We start from the raw sequence: 24,360 nt of genomic DNA, 5'->3' as shown, positions 1-24,360 counted from the left end.
CAGAGGTACTTAGGCTCCCAGTCATCTCGAACGCACGGTGAACAAGGCAGAAGCAGCGGCTGAAAGTGCTGCTAGATTCAAGCAAAGCAAGCACGCGAACCTTGAATAAGTGTACGATGGTCCCGGTTGCCGTCGAGACGGCGGCGGAGGCCAAAGCCTTTAATAAGGATACAGGACGACGCTTAAGGGAAAGGGACTGCAACCAGCGAGGGTTGAACTTGCCCTGCTCTGCCCGCTCTGGTTGAACCTGCAGGTGCCCTACGGAAGAACGAGACCGATGGAGACAAATAACAGGAGCCGCAAAACCCAGTATTCACGATCCTCAGTAGTCAGTAATGAAGGACCTACAAAGAAGAAAGCGTAAATTATTTTACTTTTGTAAGAGTATATTTTCAAAATACAAGTATAATCACCAACCGTATCCCCTAAACACAGTTTTTTGTATTTTCCAGTCCGCTGATCTTACGTTTTGGTACATTCAAGCGGCCGCTATGAAGAACAAAAGTGGTACTACTATGTGCTAATAGCTAACACTCTTAATTCGCCATTTGTAGGCCTTATGCAATCGCAATAAGATTGACAAACGGTCAATTACCACGGTCCATTAAAGCAGCGGCCGGCAACCAGCGGCCCGCGAGCCTCCCTGGCTATTTTGTATGGAATATTGATAAATGACAATGTCTGATAAAGTCATAAATATTAATAAAGTGCGACCCGCGTCCACTTCGTTAACTGCTATGTCACATAATAAATAATAGTACTAGGTACAGAAGACTCACTCTCTAACAAAACGCGTCTGTTACGATCAGGACAGATATGGCCGCTAGGTGGCGACAGCGCCACGCGCGGCTTATGGCAAACCCCAAAATTGGGGTCGAAAGAATGTACTTTTAGCTACCTGTAGCAAAGCGACGAAATCGCGGAGTGAGACACGCCTGGCTATGCCACACGCCTGGCCCTTGGCTGCTAAAAGGTTGCCGACCGCTGCATTAAAGTATGCGTATTGCGCTGTCCGCACTAAGCTATACCTATAAATATTGGATTATGAGTGAATAGGTGCAAACTATACCCCAAAATATTAAGACACGTAATAAGTGCCCAGCAGCAGAAGTTGCTAAGCGGGCGTAATGATCAAAATTACCTTGTCGGGCTCTTATTCTCTTAACAATAAAGTCGCGTAAAGATCATTTTGAACACCTTGCCGGCTTAGCAACTTTTGCTGCTGGCTGTACAATCGGGACAACACGATAAAGATGGTGAAGAAGGACACACGATTGTCAACGGCATTTTAGATTTGACAGACGATCTTTGACAATAGAAGCGGAAGCGCGTGTAGGTCAGGGCCGCCAGAGACTGCAACGAATCCATCGGACGCAGGGACCTCAGCGCGGCCTTGGACTTGGGCCCGTGACCAACTGCCACTACGCAATTGACGGCATTCAAAGCTGACATAACTGTAGGCAGTCTCGTATCGTGGAGTCAACGACTGCTCGTCCCTATCTCTCTTGTTGCAGTCGTTGCACTGCCAATTTTAATAATCCTGGATCTCTCTCCCATCGTCACCAATAAGCCTCCTCTATTACGTGGTTGGAAATTTCATTCAAAGTTGACATAACTACGAGTACAAACAGTCTCATCGCCTAATCTTAATAATTCTGTAGTCACCTATCCCTTATGTATTCTATCGATGTTCAAATCTTGGAACGAGTGACTGTTCCTCTACTATTCAGGACCTGCAACGAATCCATCGGACGCAGTGACCTCACCGCGGCCTTGGACTTGGGCCCGTGACCAACTGCCACTACGCAATTGACGGCATTCGAAGCTGACATAACTGTAGACAGTCGCGTATCGTGGAGTCAACGACTGCTCGTTCCTATCTCTCTTGTTGCAGTCCTTCCACTGCCTATCTCTAATAATCCTGGATCCTTCTTCCATCGTCACCAACGAGCCCCACTGTTACGTGGTTGTCTGTCTCATCGCTTAATCTTGATAATTCTGTAGTCACCTATTCCTTAATGTAAGTTTTTAATTGATGTTCAAATCTTGGACCGAGCGACTGTTCGTCTCTACTAATTCAGGATCTACGACGAATCCATTGGACACTGACCTCAGCGCGGCCTTGGACTTGGGCCCGTGGCCAACAAGCCACTGTTGCGTATATGGTCTATTCAAAGTTGGCATAATTGTAGATAGGGTCGTATTTTGGAGTCTACTGCACGTCCCTGGCCCTGTTGCTTCCGTTAGACGTTAATCCCGGTTGCTTCAAGGATGAATTTTGGACCCTTGACTGGATTTATTAACTCTTGTAACCTGAATCACGCATGTAATACAAGTGATATGCCAAATCGGCAACAATATTTTATATATAGAGAGAATTGCCACATGGAAAAAGTTCAATCACAAACAAATAAGAAAACTTACAGTTAACACCCTTAAATTATGAAAAAGTCCAGGATAAGTTATGACATAAGTTATAAGAAATATACATCGACAGCAATACACATAATATTTAAGTAATTTTTCAACAAATTTTCCGATTACATATAATAACGCCTAGTCTTGAAGACATTATCAATTTTATCATATCATAATAATTACATATATTAAAGGCTTGTCTCAGATTTCATTTATCATTAGTATCATTACTACGTCTAATCAAACACCACAGTCCTAGATAAGGGCCCCGAATGCTGACCTTCCTCCTTGGACTTGGCCTTACCGAGGCTCCATTGAGTCATATATTGACCGCCACTACAAGGCTGAGTCAATAAATTTGAGGGCATACCGATCAAACATTTGTACGATCGTGTGATGCGTGGCTTGCGTCGGTAAATAGCCGAATAAATGAGTGTTTATATTATACAGTCAAAGAATTAAATTTCAATACCATTTCGTACCTTCTCACAGTGACCAAATGAACGGTCATGTCATACGGACCTCATACTGTTGTCACTGTGACAAGGTACGAAATGGTACTGAAATTAAATTCCTCACGTCGAATTATGGTCTCTAAATATGGGTCTCTATGACGAAATATGATTTTACCGTATTTTTATTACTTAGGGGCCACTAGCGTCTTTTGAGCGTTGGCGTCCTTGGCGTCTAGTCAGCGCTATGGAAAATGACGTCGCTGCACAGTTGCGCCAACGATATATGGAGCAGCAGCCATAGAATTGACTAGACGCCCGAGGTTCGGGAGTCGGGAGACGCTAGTGTGGGGTGGCTCTTACTTTACGAATTATCATAGGGACCATCATTCGACGCGAGATGTATGGGTTAGGTACTTCGGTTGTCAATCATTATTCTGTCCAGACACCGGATTATAGGGGGGAAAAATTAATAACAGGTATGCTCATGTGTTGTCCTTGTAAATTAAATTATCGATACTTTCCTCTAAAGAAGATAGGCTCGTCAAGTCATATCAGCTCTTTAACGTCTTGCTACCGGAACAGTGACGTAACGATGTGACGCTCACGCCGCGCTCCAGATACCGAACTCTCGATTTCCATCGGTCACGGGCAAGTGACGCTTCTGGTATATCTATTGTTCGTGCTCGGCTCGAATGGCATCGATGACAAAATTGCAGATTAATATACATCACTAATAAGATAATATGATCTTTACATACAATAAAAACCGCCCAGTATTTAGTGAACCGGTTTTAAATTGAAACACATGTCTTTATGCTACTTCGAATAAAGGCTATAACATACCACGCATCACACCCACGGAAACCCACATGAGAAGTATCTATCTCAAGGTCGAGTCATAGAAGGTTTTATGCAGTTTTTATAACTGTAAGCCTTTTTTGGCTGTTGCAGCCAGTATCGGCTATGTGTGGAGTGAGAAGGACCTAAGGTGCAGCAGTTTTTAAAAATCGTAGCGCTTTCTAGATCACAATACGGTTGCCAATATTTTATTAGCAATTTTTCTCTAGTAAGCTAATTGATTCGAAATCTGATTTCGTGAATTTTGCTCTAAGTATAGAAAAAAAATCACGAACATAGCCAACGGCCATAGGTCTAAAACGCATATTAAACATTAGTAACAAATTTTTGAAATTTTTAGCGAGCGGCGCTGGCGATTCTTGACGTGCAAAGTAATCTATGGAGGCAACTTTTTTTTTAACTGTCACTCGGGAAACGAATACGGGAAGTGGGCATCCCAGCGGGAGTGACAATTATCGTTGTCGTTCATTGTCACTTGCGGTAGTTACGAAAACTGGGTCAGAGTCGAGCGTAAACGGTGTCAAAGTCAAAGCCAAATTCAGTGGGCCTACCGCGAATATCAGACCACGACAGACTTCGCCGACGGGAACCGGACAACTTTGAAAAGCGCATTATATGGGCGGGATATGTTGCTAGGCAGAGTGATGGCAGGTGGACTAAAATGTTGGCCGCTTTCGAAAGAAAGAAGCGCCTCGCGTACGTTGGCTCGTTAGATGGATGACATCCGGAAACTTGCGGGTCACTTCTGGATGAGGTTAGCTCAGGACCGGGACAAGTGGCATACTAGAAGAAAGCCCATTGCTGAGGGCGATAAAGGGCTGGTCTGATGATGATGACTATGGTTGGCGTGGTGGATGAAGGACATTGAGTTATTATTACTATAGAGAAGCCATACAATGATATTGTCGCATTCACAACTTGTACTACGCGACCAAAACTCATGGCGCTTACGCGTTTAGGTCGCGAGATTCACGCTAATCTTCTATGGTTTGATGTCAACACAACATCAACTCATGGAGCAATATACGGGTTATCTGCGCCGGTCCTATACGTTAGCACTGGGTGGACGTTGTAAAGAAGGCCTGCCAGGGATCTACAATTCTACACAGGCGTCTAGTATTAGGGAGGCGGTAAATCGTGCAGAATGGAGAGTCTTCGTGCACACAATAATGACCTCACGTGGTCGCGACCCTCAGTCATGAGGAAACGAGGAAAAAGAAGACGAACCACGAAAACGAAATTTCGTTAAATATCTGCCTGTCTATCGCTTTTGCATATTCAAGCGATAGAGGCAGATAAAGAAGTTTCCTTTTACGCAAAATAGGCGCCAGTCGTCGAGTTACGGAAACCAGCCAATGCTAGTTACAATACAATATACAATACAATACGGGACCCTAAGCCGAAAAAACTACGTATGCATTGCAAACGAGTTTGATTCGCGTGCGTTAGACCAAGTGAAAGTATGATATGATACTTTACACGCACTGCAATCTTAGCTCATGCGATGGGTTAGATTCGCTGCCACAGCTTATGAGGAAAACGGTCGTTCAACTTAACCCTTTGAACGCCATAAGTGCCATAACGTCATAAAAAGTGTAAACACGATTTCTCTAACACCATTAATTTCCAGCGAACAAAATTATAGCTATTAAAGCAGCCTTTATTTGCATCTTGCTCTGTGTACAGCTGCTAAAGTGCATACCCCTTTTTTATGTGCATTCACAAACAAGCCATCTTTAACAAAAGGTAATACAAAATACAATTATATGAGGACGAGAACTACGAAGGACTCAATCCCCGGAAGCTGAGAATCTTCACTGTTGGGTTCAAAACAGACAGCGGATCGGGCTCTGGAACCTTTTCAGAAGACCTAAACATGTCAATCACCACTCCGTTAGGAGCCCATAACTCGGTATTCCAAGCTGAGTGCATGGGCATCATAAACGCGGCGGCTCGGCTGCCACCACTGAAAGGAAGGTAGTAGGATCCTCCATCCGCATACTCTCCGACAGTAGAACAGTCTTAATAGCCCTAAAAAGCCATATAGTTTGGATGTAAATCCAAACTTATACACGAATGCCACGAACGACTAATGGAGGTATGTCAGAACAACAAGATCACCTTACAATGGATCAAGGGACACCGTGGATCCCGAGTAGGGAATTTCGGGTACCGGTTCTGGTAATGAAGATCCCGGTAACTCGGTACTCGGTTTCGGTACTGAAAAGTTAGTAAAGTAAACCGCATTAAATCACTTTAAAATTTGGCGCGTAATCTCTGTAGCCCCCGTGTCCCGTGTGGTATACTCGGCAGTCTTGGCCTTGGCTGCCCAAGGTTTGTCCCGATAGGTATTTTCCGGCTACGATTAGGGCTTTGGCGATCTGACATTGAGAGCGATAACTACCCAAAGTCTCCAACCTGACAGTTGGGCTCAACGAAAGATCTACGAAAGTTAACGACTGAAGAAAAATAATACTATTTCTCTTGAAAGGTGAAAGAGTTATAAAACGGTTGTTTGTTCTTATCAGTTGTTAATTTACTTTTCCGTTTGTTTATTATTAATATTATAGTTTATGACTTATTTTTGTATAGATCTTGTGGGTAAAATTTCAGATTTTACGAAAATTATTGAATATAGTATAGCTTAGGTACATAATTTTGACTTTATGCTAGTGTCGATTTTCATCATTTTGTTCTTTTCTAGGTTGTGTAAGTTGTGTTTGTACCGAATTACACAAAAGTGATTCTTATTATTCAATTTCATATAAGTAATTCATCACTTAATAAAAAATACAACAGTAAATACTCAGTACCGAAGTACCGGGAAATCCCAAAAAATACAACAGTAAATACTCAGTACCGAAGTACCGGGAAATCCCGGGAAGTACCGGAAATTTAGTCCCGGTTCTGGGAACAGTACCGGTTCCGCATTCCCTAATCCCGAGGTAACGATGCTGCGGGCGAGCTTGCCAGACAAGGATCCGGAACCGATTCTCCCGATACCGTTTAGCAAGGTACGCTCAATGCTGCTGGTACGCACAGGGAAACTACACACAGCACACTGGCTTAACCAGACTGGATGCAGACAGGCCAAAGAAGCCACATGCCTGGCATCAACGGTAAGCTCACAAGGACGTTCATTCAACTAGGAAAGGTTCGACTGAGAATGGTAACCAGTGTCATAACAGGTCATGTACTTTTTAACAAACATCTTTTTATAACAGGTGTCACAGACAGTCCCCTATGCCGTGGATGCATGGAGAAGGAAGAAACAGCCTCTCACGCAGTGTTGGAGTGGCAACACATCTCGGATCTCCGAGAGACCTCCCCGAGGTCCTACTCAACATCAAAGGTTTGGTGGGATTCCTCTAGGAGCTGGGCTGGCAGGACTAGTCCACCCCCTATCACGCAAAATAGGCGCAGGACGTCGAGTTGCGGAAAATCGCCCCTACTACAATTACAATACCCACTTTATGAAGTGTATTAAAATTTTTAATTTTGACTTTTTTGTAGGTTAGGTTAGGCTATACCGTTATAGGAGGTACATAAATATTTTGATTTGTATTTTTAAGTGCCTAGTCACACTACTACTATACGAGTACCTATATGTAAATTAGTAACTTTTAGTTTCAATATCTAACTCGAACACAATTCTCTTTTCAACTTCAACATTTAAATTTTATAAAAGTATTTTCCATAATGTCAATATCCAGAGAGGAACATGGGGACTACGTTTGTTCGGAAAACTGGTCGTCCCCTTTCCTCTTAAATATAGGTTGTAATGTAAACGCATGTTTACAAACACAAGAGCAGGCTAAAAACGGCCTTGAACGAATCCTGTACTTAAAAAAACTGTGACCGTCGACCCCAAGAGAAAGCAAATGTGCGCGCGGCCTTGAGTAAGGCCGTGCTTAACTTAAGCCGATCAAAACACAACCTTATTAACAATTACGTAACGCCCAAATCAGATCAACGTATGACGACGCTGGAAAAAAATATAAATGGATACCCGACGCGCGGTTTCGGACGTTATTTGCGTGTCGATTGAGTTTAAATTTGAATGGTTAAGTCCGTATGATAGGTAGGCTGTAAGTGAAAGTGACATGACGTTAACGCGGAAGCGAGTCGCGCTCGCGTTTAAATATCAACCTTATTTATATTAGGCTGGAGTCTCATTTGATTAAAATGGAGTGAAGGTGTTTGATACTTGTTATAGTGACTGTATCAGGTTGCTTTTTAGCTTGTGACGTCACGTGACGTAGAAATTGGATTGTGTTGTGGTTGGGAGTTGGAACTGTTATGCATTTTAGTGTCGATAAATACGTTGTCTCTCTTCCAAATTGATTTTAAGTGGTATTTACCTACATGTAAGTACCTAAGTGAAACGTGAAATTTTGATATTATACGAACAAATTAGTTGAAATTAGTAATTTCTGGCTTAGACTTATTTCTGTCTTTTTTGTTGGTAAATTTGTTCTTTTAAGATAAGTAATTTTATTGATCCTCACAAGAAAGAAGAAATAGGTAAATCAGCTCTATCTAAGTCACTCAGTTGCCATGGTTACGTTCTCTTGTATTACTGTTTAAACCCTTGTTCTGGCTTTAAATTAACTAATCATCTAATGTTTAATGGTTTCTTAGTGAATACAATATACAATATGGTTACAGTTTTTCTCATATAATGTTAGACCGGGAGATAGTGACACATTTTACTAGGTAATTTGTACCAGTATGGCGGTTCGTCAGGGGTCTAAGTACGTAATGAAGGAAAGAAAAATGATGGTCATAGCGCTGGTGGCGTTAGTCGAACGTGTCGGATAAAATACGAGTGTCGAACGATTTGTTCCACAAAAACCTCGTATTTTCCGATAGTCAATAAAAAAGAAGTAGGCGGTAGCGTAATGCCATACTTCTCCGGTGTGACTTATAGCCCGCCATACTGAGGCGAACACATTAATTAAAAAAAAAAACAATTCAATCATTTGTGCCAAGCTAATTTTTGCACAGGTGATCATCGTCGAGCAGCCATTCATGGACATCACCATGCCATACTCTTCGGACGGTTCCAAATGGCCGCCATACCGCCGCAAGGGAGTAATTTTTTTTTTTGCTAAACGATTTGTACCAGTATTGCATTTAAATTTTTGGAAAGTATTTGATAAAATGTGACCGTTATTATAATTGCCATACTTATAGGAGGGGGAAAAAGTGCTGCCATACTTGAAAAACTTATTTAATCGACACGTTTCAAAAATACGACTATACAATACGTAAAATATTTTTTACAGCGTGGCATCATCATATTCTGTTTGTTTGGATACAATTATACCTAAAAAAAATTATTCCTGATTATAACTACGGGGCGGACGACTGTGAGACTTAAGCCAAGACTTAAATAAAAAAAAATTTTTGACGATTTGTACCAGTATGGCATTTGGATTTTTGGAAATTATATGATGCAATGTGACCGTTATTATATTTGCCATACTTCTAATAGGGGGAAAAATGGGCACCATACTTGAAATAAAAAAAAATTGTACACATTTGCCACCTCCTATAGGTATGGCATTATGAGATTTCCATTTATGATCACAAAGAAAGTGTTTAAAAAAAATTTCAAGATGGTACAAATCGTTTAGCAAAAACAATAAAATTAACTCCCTTGCGGCGGTATGGCGGCCATTTGGAACCGTCTGATCAGTATGGGCAGTATGGCATGGTGATGTCCATGAATGGCTGCTTGACGATGATCACCTGTGCTGTGCAAAAATTAGCTTGGCACAAATGGTTGAATTGTTTTTTTTTAATTAATGTGTTCGCCTCAGTATGGCTGGCTGTAAGTCACACCGGAGAAGTATGGCATTACGCTACCGCCTACTTCTTTTTTATGGACTATCGGAAAATACGAGGATTTTTGTGGAACAAATCGTTCGACACTCGTATTTTAGCCGACACGTTCGACTAACGCCCACGCGATTGGGCCGCCGGTACCAGCGCTATGACCATCATTTTTCTTTCCCTCATTACGTACTTAGACCCCTGACGAACCGCCATACTGGTACAAATGACCCAGTAAAATGTGTCATTATCTCCCGGTCTATGTCCTACATTGTCCCTTGTCCCCTTACACAGGTACAGTCTAGAGTAAAAATATGGGAGCACTCATGATACCTACTCAAAAATATGCCCCATAACTCTTTTGTCAGAAATTGAGCACTATGGGACATATTTTTAAGTAAGTTGTATGCACCTATATTTTTATAAGTACTTGACTGGACTAATACTTACATACGAGTATTAACTCCCTTATTCATAAAAGTTAGCAACCTCTTACAAAATGCTCCATTTTTTTCTCTTTCTAACAAATATAAATGTCTAAAATGTCTAAATGACAGATAGGGACGAACGATTATCAACAGTTTGTTAGATTTGACGAACGTTTTGGAATAACGCCATTGCCATTACTCTTCCATTTTAGGGACGCAAAACGAGGGTGCTATACATTTAATGCTGCTAATGTACTTACGTCTGTGTGTCTGTCCGTGGCATCGTAGCTCTCAAACGGATAGATTAATTTCGATACGGTTTTTTACGTGAATGCGTTTCCTTGCGGTGGTTCTTACCTATGATAATCGATAAAAATCGATCCAGCAGTTTGAAGAGTATCAGCTCTTTTCCAAAATGATGTAAAGAGGCCCACAGATTACCATTCGCCGGACGATATCAGCCTGTCGGAACTGTCACCTTTTGCGATTAACTTACAGGCTGATAGTGATACTCGTATCGTCAGGCGAATTGGTAATCTGTAAGCCCCTTAAGGCATTTTTAGGCATAACGAATTAACTATGTAGGGGGCTTTCAAATGTTTAATGCCTTTGCAATAGTAAGATAGAAGCCGCTAAGATCTTCGAGCAGATCAATAAAAATAGACCAAGTATTGCGTAATAAGTATACTATATGGATCACTGCCCTTGGCTTTGGTACGGCGCTGCCAAAACCGGCGGCCATGACAGTCTCATGATTGTATACGTGATCATGTCTTCATAGAAACTATGAAACAGCTGAACAGATGTATAACGACCTTTAGAATACCTACAGTCAAATGTAAAAATATGGGTGTAGACAACTTGCTCAAAAATATGGGTGTAGACAACTTGCTCAAAAATATGTCCGTTAGTTCATACTTCGCTGACATAAGAGCTATGGGGACATGTTTTTGAGATGATTTGTGCACCCATATTTTTACAGTTGACTGTCGGCCCGATTCGAACTTTAAGATACGTCAGTTAATAGATCTAGAGACAATAATAATATTATAGATATGTCAGTGACAAATTGTAAAGTTTCTTCAAACAAAACGTCACTTTAGACACTGACACATCTAATCCAAATCGTTTCTTGATCTATTCATTGACGTATCTTAAAGTACTAGGTGTGTGAAATACTGCCGTATTTATAGAAGTACAAGATTCTGCCAGCGACTTTGTCTGCGTGGAATGATGATGATGATGATAATCATAGACTTCATAGTTAGGGTCACTACCGACCACCAGACCGGTAACGTGAGGACCCGAGAACCCGTTAATTGACAATAAACCTTATTGTAGATGCCTAAGGTCCTATGGTCAAGTAAAGGGTGACGCTGTTAGCACTAGGAAGCGTGGGTAATTTTGCAATCGGAGGCGATTGTTAGGGCTAGCTCTGGCTAGGACGCCTGTGCGTTGACCTAAGCTTCGACTTCTCACGGCGGCGGTAACTAATAGCATAGAGTAAGGAAGCTAAGTAAGCACGAAGAATTTCGTACATTGACCCGCCCGTTTCTATCTCTATCGTACGCGAATAATTATATTGCTGTCCCGCCCTTGATGCCCGTGGCCAGTAACACAGTGCGAGCGGGATAGCAATATAATTATGCGCGTGCGGTAGACGTAGCAACAGGTGAATCAATGTATGGTCCAAGAAGTAAATATTGACGCTAAATCGTTACGAGTTAGACCAAGAAAAGTACAGCGATTTTGTTAGCCCACGCAGTGCAAGTGTTATTTTAAATGTCCAACTTCTATGAAGTTATGACGTATAATTAACACTTGCACTGCGTGGGCTATCGAAATAGCTGCAGACTTTTCTTGGTCTAACTCTACTCAATACTTAGGTACAGTCGGGGGCATTCCCGGTGAACCACTTCAGAAAAAAAATTACCTCTACACTTACGAGCGAGCTAAACTCCGCTTTCCATAGAGATAACCAATTACAATGCATTTAGGATTCTTTATCTTAATAATGAAAAGGGTAAAAACAGGTAATGAGACAAACAATAGGTAGTAAGGACAGTTTATTATAGTTGTTGCTAGTTGTAGGCTAAGCTCGGCCTCCCCATAAAGATCACCAATTAGGATGCATTTTGGATTCCTTATCTTAATTTGCAAATGCCGGCCACTCAGATCACTGTTATGATATCGCCCAACCGTCAGCAAGACGTTAAGGATTTTTGCCTTTTAAATAGGTGGTCCACCGCGTATGTCCCCGTTTGTATACATAGGAAATAGTCAGTGTAAAGTGTCAATTGTCAGATTTGTAAAATAGGCATACTCGTACCTAGTCATTGGTCAGAATAAATTTATCATCAAATCATAACACATGTATCAGATGGTCACGAATGACGAATCAAATCCATATTAGTGCCATATTTAAATACGCATATGAAGCACCAAAAACTGCACCAATCGGGCCTTGCCAGTGATTGCTTATATGGCTCACTCACGAGTTAAACGTATATTCAAGGTCCTAGGTTTTTATGCTGCCAGAACAAAGAGATATGCGGCTCGAGCACAGGTGGATTCGATCTGGCACGAACAGGATTTAAAAACGCAGTTTTGGCTCACCACTATTGACTTTTATTTTTATTTCTTTTTTTACCAAAATTATTAGGACAATGAAGTAGGTATCAAGAAGGTTCGTGACCACAATTTTGCTTCATCTTGCTTTTCGTTCTGAGAGCACTGTGCCCCGCCTACTGTCAATGAAGTCTGGCTCTTAAGAACAGTACACTGATCATTATTAGACCTTACGCCATTGGCGATAAGGTTCACGTCACGTCAATCAATAGGCATGACATTGACAATGCGCGCATGGCGTCCGAAAACGACGTGCGAAAAGTTCCGCATGGAAAGTTGAACCTGCGCAAGGCCGCCTGCGTGCGCGCTGCCTATAGCACTCGCGGACCGAACAGTACAACACCCACCAGATATTTAAGCATTTCAATCTAACTTCATTACTTGCCGTCATTCCGTTTACTATAAATGTAATTTCCATAGGCGTACCCACCACGGTGGGGCAAGTTGGGGCAGTTGCCCCACCCTGGTCTCTGACCATAAGCTAAGAATTTCTGTTTCAACCGTACCCTGTTACAACGTACCCAGCTTCCCCTACTTTTTCCCCACCCCTTAAAAAATGCTGCGTACGCCCATGGTAATTTCTTACTTGTAATGTAATTTCTTTAAAGTAAGTAATAGCATTACTCTTGATAGAGTCTTGCCCGGACCACAATACTTATAGGCTGCTATTTAACTGATCACCAGATTTAATAAAATTTAATACGAAAAAAATCTACTTTACCACCCTAAAATAATGAATGATCACCAAAATTATAACACCATTTTAATGTGAAATGATTACTAATTTTATTACATTTTACTATCCTATTAAAGGAAATGACACCAAATTAATCATTATTAACCCAAAAATTGTAAATAATTACCAAATTTCAAACCCCAATTTAATGTCAATTGATAACCAAATTTTTACATCGTACTATCCTATTAAATAAAATGACACCAAAATAATCATTGTAAACCCAAAAATAGTAAATGACCACCAAAATTAGAACTCCATTTTAATGTAAAATTATAACCAAATTTTTAAATCTTGCTATCCTAATTAAAGCAAAGCAAAATTTTCGCATATAAAAAAAGCATATAAATTTTAGTAGCATTTCGTTTCTGTATGGGTTGCAGTTCAAACTTAACCTAACCCACTTTTCTAGTAACATTTCGTTTCTGTAAGGTTCGCAGTTCAAACCTAACCCACTTTTCTAGTAGTATTTCTTATCTGGAAGGGTCGCAGTTCAAACCTAACCTAACCCACTTTTCTAGTAGAATTTCGTTTCTGTGTGGGTCGGAGTTCAAACCTAACCTAACCCACTTTTCTAGTAGCATTTCGTTTCTGTAAGGGTCACAGTTCAAACCTAACCTAACCCACTTTTCTAGTAGCATTTCGTTTCTGTAAGGGTCGCAGTTCAAACCTAACCTAACCCACTTTTCTAGTAGCATTTCTTTTCTGTAAGGGTCGCAGTTCAAACCTAACCTAACCCACTTTTCTAGTAGCAATTCGTTTCTGTAAGGGTCGCAGTGTTAACCTAGCCCACTTAACTGATAGCAGTACTAACCTAACCTAACATACTTTTCTAGTAGCATTTCAGTATGCCTACCTAAGTTATGCGGTGCGGGGTACGGGGGTTGAGCGGGAGGGGCTAGTAATTTTGGCATCATTTTACTTTATTTGGTTATATGTATAAATTTTTTGGTATCATAGTGGTTTATTTAGGTGAAAATATCGCATTTATTTGGTCTTCAAGATTTGGTGATCATTAATGATTTTTGGTAATCATTCAATATATTTGGTATTCGAATACAATTTGAAGTGCAGTCGTAATTAAAATGGTGGTACATTTGTAATTTTAGGCCTTATTTTTTTGGTGTTCAGTAATTTTTTTTGGTAAGCATGATTTTTTTATTTAGGGTACCAAAGTATTTTTTGGTGGTCATTATATTTGTAGCCATACTTATATTAAAACAAGTTCAGTTTCGTACAGAACTTCAATACGTGACATTTTCTCATTCTTGATTAAGTATTCTTCTGACGCACGCTTCCCTTGGTTAAAGTGGGGTGTGCCACGCACACACAGTGCAGTATGCCGGAAAACGGTCGATCAAGCCAATTAAATTAGAAATTTCATTAAAATCTACAAAAAAAATTATTTGACAACTCCTAACTGATGTTTTCCACCTAAATAATTATTCAACGTCCAATTTCTTATTGGTGTCTGTCCGCTTGACATTTGAGCTCGTTTGTACCACCAAAGATGTTTAAACTAAAATTTGTAATTTTACTTCCACCTCAAAAAATAGAATCGAAATATTGAGACCGGCGTCGGCCAGCATCTCATTGGAATACTGCTCATGTAATCTTGTGACTGTGGCAGGTGAATACAGTAGTCATTAAAAAATACGTGGCTGATGCGAATACTTGTCTTTGTGTTTGTGAACTTTTACGACAACTTTAAAAATGCGGTGATTACGTATGTAGTTATTTGTTTTATGACCCTATTGTAAAAGAGCCATTAACGGTAACATTAATCGGTGCGAATAATATTTCCTCTACCATATACTTAACCCGTTCGCATCTGTCCTGTAGACATCACAAAGTTAAGGAACTCTAATGTTTATTTTTACGCTGCACCCTTACAAATGGGATACATTTTTTCAGTACTTAAATTGAGACTCAATTAAGAAATCGGGGTATAGGTATATGCACTTACCAGAGTCGTTTACTTTTATTGTATTGTCCACAGAAGTGACCTTTTTCTAAAATGTGTTGATCAAGTATGGTCACGATGAGTTGACACTTGACGTTTACACAAACGTATTGGTGCGATCGAGTTTACGCACTTCCCTAGAGTAAATGTTAACTCATGCCACTCATGGTACGGCTACTGATATAATTATTTACTCACCAATAAGTAAATTATGAGGCACTGATTGAGCTAATTTAACACATAAAGTATGCACACGTCCGATGATACTCCCAGATCTGAAACAAGAAGAATTTAACTTTTATCAAAAAAAAATATTACATAGGTAACATGCTATGAAAATGTAATACATGAGCTTTTTGGACTTCCATACATGCGGCCACCTCATTAACGACAACGACTATGGGTGCGTTACGAGCAGAGGGCCTACCGCGAACAACGTTGGACGTGTTGCCTTCCTGTCACACATACGTACGAATTTACAAATGCGACTGAGAGGTACCACGTCGGACGTGGTTCGCGGTACACCCTCTGAGATGTGTGAGGATGCGTTGGAAGGGATGCGTTTTTATGAACCAATAGAATCACAGAATGGTAACTACGGAACCCTACACTGAGCATGGCCCGACATGCTATTGACCGGTTATTATTTGTATCTCCTTGGATATCACGGGCCTATAATCCCGGTTTTTTGATAGGCTTGCGTGGGGACACAGATCCAACACGTAGAGGCCCCTTGGAGAGCTTTTATGTCATGTAGAACGCCTGCTGGAACCGGTTATTTATTATTATTTATTTTATCTATGGCCACGATCAGTAACCCCAACCTTAAGCTTACACGCGCCCATTGTTCGTGGTATCGTAGATTATTGCTAATATAAGTTATAATTATAATGTAACAGACCTGTCTAATTATTCTGACTCCATTATTTCTTGTAAGTAAAATAAAAGCAGTGGTGGCTGAGTGGATATGACGTCTGACTTTCAATCCGGAGGTCGCGGGTTCAAATCCTGGCTCGTACCAATGAGTTTTTCGGAACTTATGTACTAAATATCATTTGATATTTACCACTAGCTTTTCGGTGAAGGAAAACATCGTGAGGAAACCTGCATACATCTGCGAAGAAATTCAAAGGTGTATGTGAAGTCCCCAATCCGCATTGGGCTAGCGTGGGGACTAAAGCCCAAGCCCTCTCGCGCATGAGAGGAGGCCTGTGCTCAGCAGTGGGACGTATATAGGCCGAAATGATGAATGAAAATAAAAAACAGGTATTTAATAATTTCTAATCACTGCACCTTATAAAAATAGTGTCTGTCTATCTTGTAACGATGGGAAGGGTGACGTGTCATCTCCATCCCACCAAAAACATAAATGTAAAAAAGGAGAGCCAAGTTCAATACAAAAATTATGCTTGGCTGTGGGGCTCGCCGCAAAAAGAATGGAGATCTAAATGAGTGCCACTGCCAAGTTCTATGCAAAATCCAAATATGTATTTGTAGGAACAAAATAACATTATAAACAAGTATTAAACTCTATTTCTTTGCTTTATTGGATACCTATAACAATTGCTGTTATTTACAAAAATGTGAGATCTTAAAGTAAGTTAGATTTGACTTTTTGACTTTATTGAACTTGGCTCTCCTTTTTTACATTTATGTTTTTGGTGGGATATCAATACTTTTTGTAAAGAAAACTAGGCAGGTATTGAGATTTAATGTTTTTTCTTGTGTTTCCGCTGTATGGTTTTTACTTCTGTTCTTTGTATAATTATGTGGTGCCGTGCGCCGCCGACGACACACCGTTGGCCGGTTGTTTAGAGCGTATTACAAGTTTTTTGTATGGGGACACCACTTATTTTTTCATTAAACTTTATTTTAATATAGCAAATATAATAATACATATATTGGGGTAGTTTCAAATATCTGCTTGTAACGGTTCCAACGCTACAATAAAAAAATATTTTTTTGTATGGGGACCCCCCGATTTTATAACTTTTTTTTATTTTTAGATTTTTTCCTACGGTTACACACAATAACCGAGCTGGATTCCAAATTTCATCCTTCTAGGTCATCTGGAAGTAGGTTAGGTTTAGGTACTTATATGTCAGTCCCAATAAAAAGTGGTTTTTTTGTATGGGGACCCCCCCTATTTTTTAACTTTATTTTATTTTTTGATTTTTTCCTACGGTTACACACAATAACCAAGCTGGATTCCAAATTTCATCCTTCTAGGTCATCTGGAAGTAGGTTAGGTTTAGGTACTATAAGTCATAAGTCAGTCTTAAAATTTACGACTTTTTGACCTTCATACCTTTATAACCGTTTGAGCTAGCTTCATGAAATTTGGGCTTCACGATATCCTTATGGATATAATTAAACACACGTAGTTTTATGTGTTTACGTCAAAGATGTTTTGAGTTATAGAAGGGTCAAAAGTGGCACCAAGTGGTTCGTGTAATATTACACTCGGCGCTGGCTAGCCAGTTCCTTTGCTTGAACTTGGCTTGACACGCTGCCGCGTGTCTAGATATTATTTATAACCTAAACACGGTAAATCACGAAAAACTTTTTTAGACTTTTACCAAACATGGTTCAAAATCGGTAAAGTCCGAATTCGAAGATGGTGACCAATTTTTAGTTACCAAACGGTACTAAAAGACACCTGTGACTGTGACACCCATCGAGTTTTGATAAATACTTGACGGCTACCATCAGTTTGGCATTGACGTAAACGCTATCGTGAACGTAATTTACTTTCTATGCATCTCGCTCGTACTGACATATTAGTGCGAATGAGATATATAGAAAGCAAATTACGTTCACGATGGCCTTTATGTCAATGCTAAACTGACCGTAGTTATGCAGAAAACGACCAACTCAATTTTTTTATCAATGCAGAAAGCGACCACAGCTACTGTGTTAGGGTGTAAATCACTGACAAAAATAAAAAGTTGGTCGGTTTCTACAGAACTACGGTCAACTGATGGTAGCCGTAATTATCTATCTTTAAACGAGCAATTCTTGTTTATTTATTTATATATACACGGTGTAACATGAGTAAACCGAATATTTTAACAGCGTATTCCGGATCATATTTAGAGACAAAAACGTCCTATAAACTTTTTTTAAAAACGCCTTGTTTCAGAGATAATACTAATTTAAAAATAAACAAGCTTTTGTTGTTACATAGTGTAAAATGCCTTTTTGATGGTAATGTTGCTGCTATGGGACGTAGTCTAAATATCCTTATTGATAGATGTCAAAAAGTGACAAGTAATACTTTGCAAAAAGAAGCATTTACGAAAAAAAATTTTAAAATCAATTTTAAGTAACAAGTTTACCAATAAAATTTATTTTTTATGTACAAATACATTCAAAAAATTTAAAAAACAACACAAAAAAAATTTTTTTTTGGCGAAATTGACCTAAACTCATATGAAATTTTTCCCTTCTTTTGACCTCAGAAATGCGTGGTTAAAATTATTCGGTTTCCTCATGTTACACCGTGTATACATATATATTTGGGGGATCTCGGAAACTGCTCTAACGATTTCGATGAAATTTGCTAAATGGGAGTTTTCGGGGGCGAAAAAGCGATCTAGATAAGTCTCCCAGATATAGATTATAATAGAGTGATTCTTGAGAAGGTTTAGGTGTATAATTTGTGTAACCCGTGCGAAGCCTGGGCAGGTCACTAGTTCTAAATACTTATGTGCTACATCCATTAAATAATAGATATTCGTCCATTAAACAATGACTGAACACAATAAATATTACAACGAGTAAAGTGGAATTCAATAGAAATTGTAAACAATGTAAACAAACCAATTTACCTTCAATTACTTCTAGTCAAATTAGATTTTTTTCCCTGAATTAATTCCCAGCAAGCCGGAAATCGTCTTAATACCTTACTTCATTTTGCTCTAAATTAGTGTAATCCGAATTTCATTCCAGGAGTTATGGAAATAATTATGCTGTTTTTCAGTTTTATAGTTCAAAAACGGTACGGCCGACGGTCCGACGGAAACTTTGCTCTAAAAATGATTAAAAATGACATCTGAGGATCCGAAGATCCGATATGAATTCGTAGTGAAACATTTAAAAAAATGGCCGCCACTTTGAATTTCTTTTGTTTTGTAAAATCGTGTTGTAATCCGTTTTTTATCACTGTCTTATTTAGTGACATGGATTTTGACGATGGGTTCCTTCTGCATCGAGGGGTTTTGTCAATCCAATGTAAAATGTATCTCCCAAGGCTCCCAAAATTTATCCACACCTGGGATGGAGCACACAGATTATACGCATTTAGGACCAAATTAACACATTCACTGCCCCCGACGCACATGTGCGTTCACCGTCATACAAGTTTGTTCTCAGGCCACGCCCCCTGGCAGTGAATGCGTTAAGATATTAATATGATTTCCAGGTTGCCGGGAATTCATTTTCAAAACGCTTTTTGTGTATCTAATTTGACTGGCCTATTCGTAATCTCGCACTTTTTTAAGGATAATTATGATTTTTTCTACAGTTAATATACAGTGAATATCATAGTATAGGTAATACTGAGCAACTTTAACTACTTATGGTACCAGTCTTGAAATCGCGAAAAAACTGTTGACTCCTCCATACAAAATTTCAACATCAGCCAAAATGTATGAAACAGCCAATTCTTATTCGCGATATCGGGGGCGGTCTCTTATTAATTATTGCAGGTTACTAAATTTACACCCTCTATTTGTAATATCTATTATATTATTTCACATACATTTTAATAAGATATTATAATAACCAGTCTCCTTATTCTTTCAAGACACTCGTTAAACTTCACTTTTTATCTGCTCCGTAATACTTTTACCTGCTTCCTTTTCCCTATAGCTGGCATTTTTACATTTATATATATATATATATATATATATATGTGTATATGTATATAATTTTATGTATGTATAATATGTGTATTTATATAAATCTTATTTTTTTTTTATTATGTTATACTTTTATACTGTATTGTTTTTCTGTGCTGAAATTCTTATATTGAATTTGAAACACCTACTGACATGACATAAATTTATTAATTTCCGCTACCTAAAGGTTGTCTGGAAGAGATCGCTTTTTAGCGATAAGACCGCCTGTTGTTTAACCTCTTCTTCCTGTATTATTTGTATTGTTTTCTGTAATGAGGTGTGCAATAAAGAGTATTTGTATTGTATTGTATTGTATTGTATAACCATAATAAGGAAGCTTAAACATTTGCAAGCCTATTAAAAGTTTTTATTTATTTAAATAACACGCTGCTAGTTGTTCCAGGTGGTGACTCGAGGTCCGTCGGGGATCCGCGGCGCCCTCCACGGGGACCTCACGGCCTTCGACAAGCACTGGAACCTTGTGCTCACCAACGTGCTCGAGGTGTACCGCAGGAAGGCTGTCAGGAAACTCAAGTACCCACCCGCGGGCGGTAAGTGCCCTTTTCATCACGCTTTTTATTTTTCTCACGTTATTAGTAATTTGTTTTAGCAAAAGATAACGATGCCATCCATCGTCAGGTAGTCTCTAAAGTGCATACCGACATTTTAAAACCATCCGACTATAACGAAGGTAATAAAAGTACACGAAGTTTAGTCTTATTTATCATACCGCGGGCAAATGAGAGTGAGAGCGAGAGAGAGAGAGAGATCAGAGATTTTGTATGTCTTATATATCAGTCTATAAGCCTACGATGGTTAAAAGGTTAAGTGTGACTCAGGCGACCGTAATCATGGCAACGGATGACAAAAAAAAGTAGATTCACCCAAAAGTAACCCAGAACCCCTGTTTCAGGACGTCCAGTACCCCAAGGGACAGCGGACATGATCTCCCCCCTACCTGAGGAGGTGGTATCCTCGCAGGGACACAGGATCTTCGAATGTTCCCGTCACATCCCCCAGCTGCTAGTGAGGGGCGAACACGTCGTTCTAATAAATGTGGTGGATCAGTATCGGACTAAATAAGCGATTTGTGGCAGGGAGATAGGATCATCTTGTGTCCCGACATATTCCTAGTTGCTAGTGAGCGAACATTTCGTTCTAATAAATGTGGTGGATCAGTGTCGGACTAAATAAGCGATTTGTGGCAGGGAGATAGGATCATCTTGAGTCCCGACATATTCCTAGTTGCTAGTGAACGAACATGTCGTTCTAATAAATGTGGTGGATCAGTATCGGACAAAATAAGCTATGTGTCGCAGGCACAAAGGATCTTCTTGTGTCCCGACACAGTTGCTAGTGAGCGAATATGTCCTTCTATGTGGCGGGTCAGTATCGGACAAAATAAGTGATGTCGCAGGGATAAAGGACCTTTTTCTTTCTCGACACATCCCCCAGTTGCTAGTGAGGGGTGTAAATAGTATAGACAGGAGTGTAGATAAAAAGTAAAAACTACTTCCTATAACTTCTTAAATAACTTTGTTCAGCACATTTTTTTCAGCGTACGCAATAACGCTTATAAGCGTTTTTAGCACCATGAGTACAAATTAACCCCGCGACGCCTTGGCATTAAATAATTTCCCCTACAAATTTCATGGCTCTTTCACCAAACAATTCAATATCTAAGTATCAGGCCTCAGTTTCACCAAGTTGTCTTTAATTGTCACACTGACACTGACAATTTTCTGTATATTTTCAGGCCGATAAGTAAGGACAGTGTGTAGCGTCAATATTACTTGGACTATGATATATGACTAGAGATGTACGGCGAATTGTTATTGTCAGGTGCCAATTGTCAAGTCGATGAAATAGGCGCCAGGTGTCCAAAAACTTTGACATTTGGTTATCTGGTTCTGATATAAAGTCTGTATACACATATATCACCAATATACATATGTGTATAATTATGTAATAAAAAGCCCGAATCATGTCTACTTCGTCCAATAGATATAAGTAAATAGAGTTAAACCGAGGCAAGTTTGCAACGATCTTGATAGCACACGCAGTGCAAGTGTCATTTATATGTCATAATTTCAGAAGAAGTTTAGTAGTTTGATGTTTAAAATAACACTTGCACTGCGTGTGCTATCAACATCGTTGCAGACTTATCTGGGTCTGACTCTAGCCAATAATGGGAATAAGTAGAAATATCGGAAACTCAAGTAACATTACCAGGAGGCCTAAGCAAGATGACATTTGATGATAAAAAACGCCAATCGAAATTTAAAATATGCATGGAAATACTTTAATCACGTGGCTTTTCATAGCATACCTGTCATCCCGATACATTTTTTTTCTTTTTGTTTGATCATGAATATCATGATTGTTGCTGTCATCTTGTTTAAGCCGCCTGATAACGTTTTCTCTCGGGTAACTAGCACCCCGTCGTGGAGTGGTACCGTCACCCGCACTGTTATTTGTATATCGGTGGACCTTATGCCTTTTATAATAAGGTCCACCGACGTACAGTTAGGAGTGACAATGCTTGTACTGCTGGAGTCCATCAAATGTTCTGTTATGTCCGTTCTTTGACCGCTAAAGACGTCAATTACCGTGCGCGGCTACAGGCTCATATATCGACCTTCGTGCATTCAGACAAGGTTCACTATGACGCGCCGCGCGCGATCGGTGTGGCGTTCAAAGGGTTAAGTCGGGTTAAATAAACAGTGCTTATTCTTGTTATTGGTCCGAGCTGGGTTGAAGAGCCATGAGTTCTTATCACTGAGAAAACTTGAATCAGTTTCAGAACTATACCTTTACACACCTATACCTCTTAGCATATCGTAACGTAGATTTAAATATGATTGTTTATATGAAGTCCCACTTCCAAACATCGGGTGATTACTTAAAATTACTTTGAGATTAAACAATGGGTGTTTTCGGAATTACAATTACCCGACAGTCGGAAGTGCCAGCGAATATATATTCGGCGCGATTCGGGAAATGAATTAGAGATTCACTACTAGATATGAAATAGTAAATGTGACGTTCCACGGCAAACGGTACCTTATGGCGGCTAGCGTTTACGCTATTATTAACGGGTCTATATTAATTCGCATAACGTAATACTCCTAATTCAAATTGGCATAAGACAGATTACGCATAGCTTTTAAATCGCATAACATTATTTCGCATAACTGAGTACGCATAATGTTAATGCGCATAACGTTTATTGTCATAAGAATCACTTAGTATAAATGTAATAAGCATAACGCTACTTTGCATAATTATTAAATGGTATAAATATAAAAGGAAGGTAACAGATTGTTATGTCACCATAAAGCGGTATTTGGAGGCAATTGCAGCCAATTTAAATTAAAGTTTAGTTTGGATGGTTTTTTTCTATCCTACCGATTTATAGGTATAAGTTCTATTTACCAGTTAAAGGTGTTGACAAATGTAATTTTGATACATAATATATATAATACATCTAAGGAGATAATCAGGATGTGAATATATCTATAATATTATCGATCTGTTATAAAAAAAAACCTAACATCGAAGGCTAAGGCCTTCTGAACCTAACCTAACCGAGTTGGTTAAGTTGGTTTCGTCCTGATCCATTTACATTATAAAATTATGCTAATTCATTTTATGACAGTTACAGTTATAGTTAATAATGTTATGCATATTTAAATTATGCGGAGTCATTATTATGCGCAATAAGTGTTATGCTTTTCTATTATTATGCCTGTTTAATGTTATGAACAATTATTTTATGCCAAATCTGTTATGCGAATTCATATTATGACAATTAATGTTAGGCGTATTAAGGGGCACCCATTATTAACGCCGCTTCAATATTCAGCCGGGGCAATGGTACCTTTTACCGTGGAACGTCACATATCTTTACTATTTCATATCTAGTGAATGTCTAATTCATTTTCATATCTCATGCTCTGAAAGTGGGTCGTTGTTGTTCTAAAAGGTGCGCAGAAAGTGATACGTTTATGCTCTAGTGCAGAAAAGTGGTGTACTCCTCTGCGTCCCCATCCCACGAACAACTGGGTGTAAACAAAATGGAAAAATAGTGTCTTTATTACCTCGCCTGGAACAATTGGTAATTGTTTAATTTTAC

The 24,360-nt window shown here is 39.4% G+C and overlaps 1 protein-coding gene across 1 annotated transcript in view; it reads left to right on the top strand.

Annotated features, from left to right (window-relative positions):
- Positions 1-22,043, top strand: part of LOC134678420 (U7 snRNA-associated Sm-like protein LSm11) — a 72,794-nt gene extending 50,751 nt beyond the window's left edge. Inside the window, exons 3-4 of the mRNA XM_063536995.1 lie at positions 20,629-20,776; positions 21,139-22,043. Coding sequence (XP_063393065.1) covers positions 20,629-20,776; positions 21,139-21,308 — 318 coding nt within the window. The 3' untranslated portion in view covers positions 21,309-22,043. The remainder of the gene's footprint in view (positions 1-20,628; positions 20,777-21,138) is intronic.
- The last annotated feature ends 2,317 nt before the right edge of the window (positions 22,044-24,360 follow it).

This window comes from Cydia fagiglandana, chromosome Z (assembly GCF_963556715.1).
Source record: "Cydia fagiglandana chromosome Z, ilCydFagi1.1, whole genome shotgun sequence".
In the NCBI taxonomy this organism is placed as follows: domain Eukaryota; kingdom Metazoa; phylum Arthropoda; class Insecta; order Lepidoptera; family Tortricidae; genus Cydia; species Cydia fagiglandana.
Note: the sequence above shows the minus strand (reverse complement) of the source record. Positions and strands in the feature narration are given on the sequence as shown.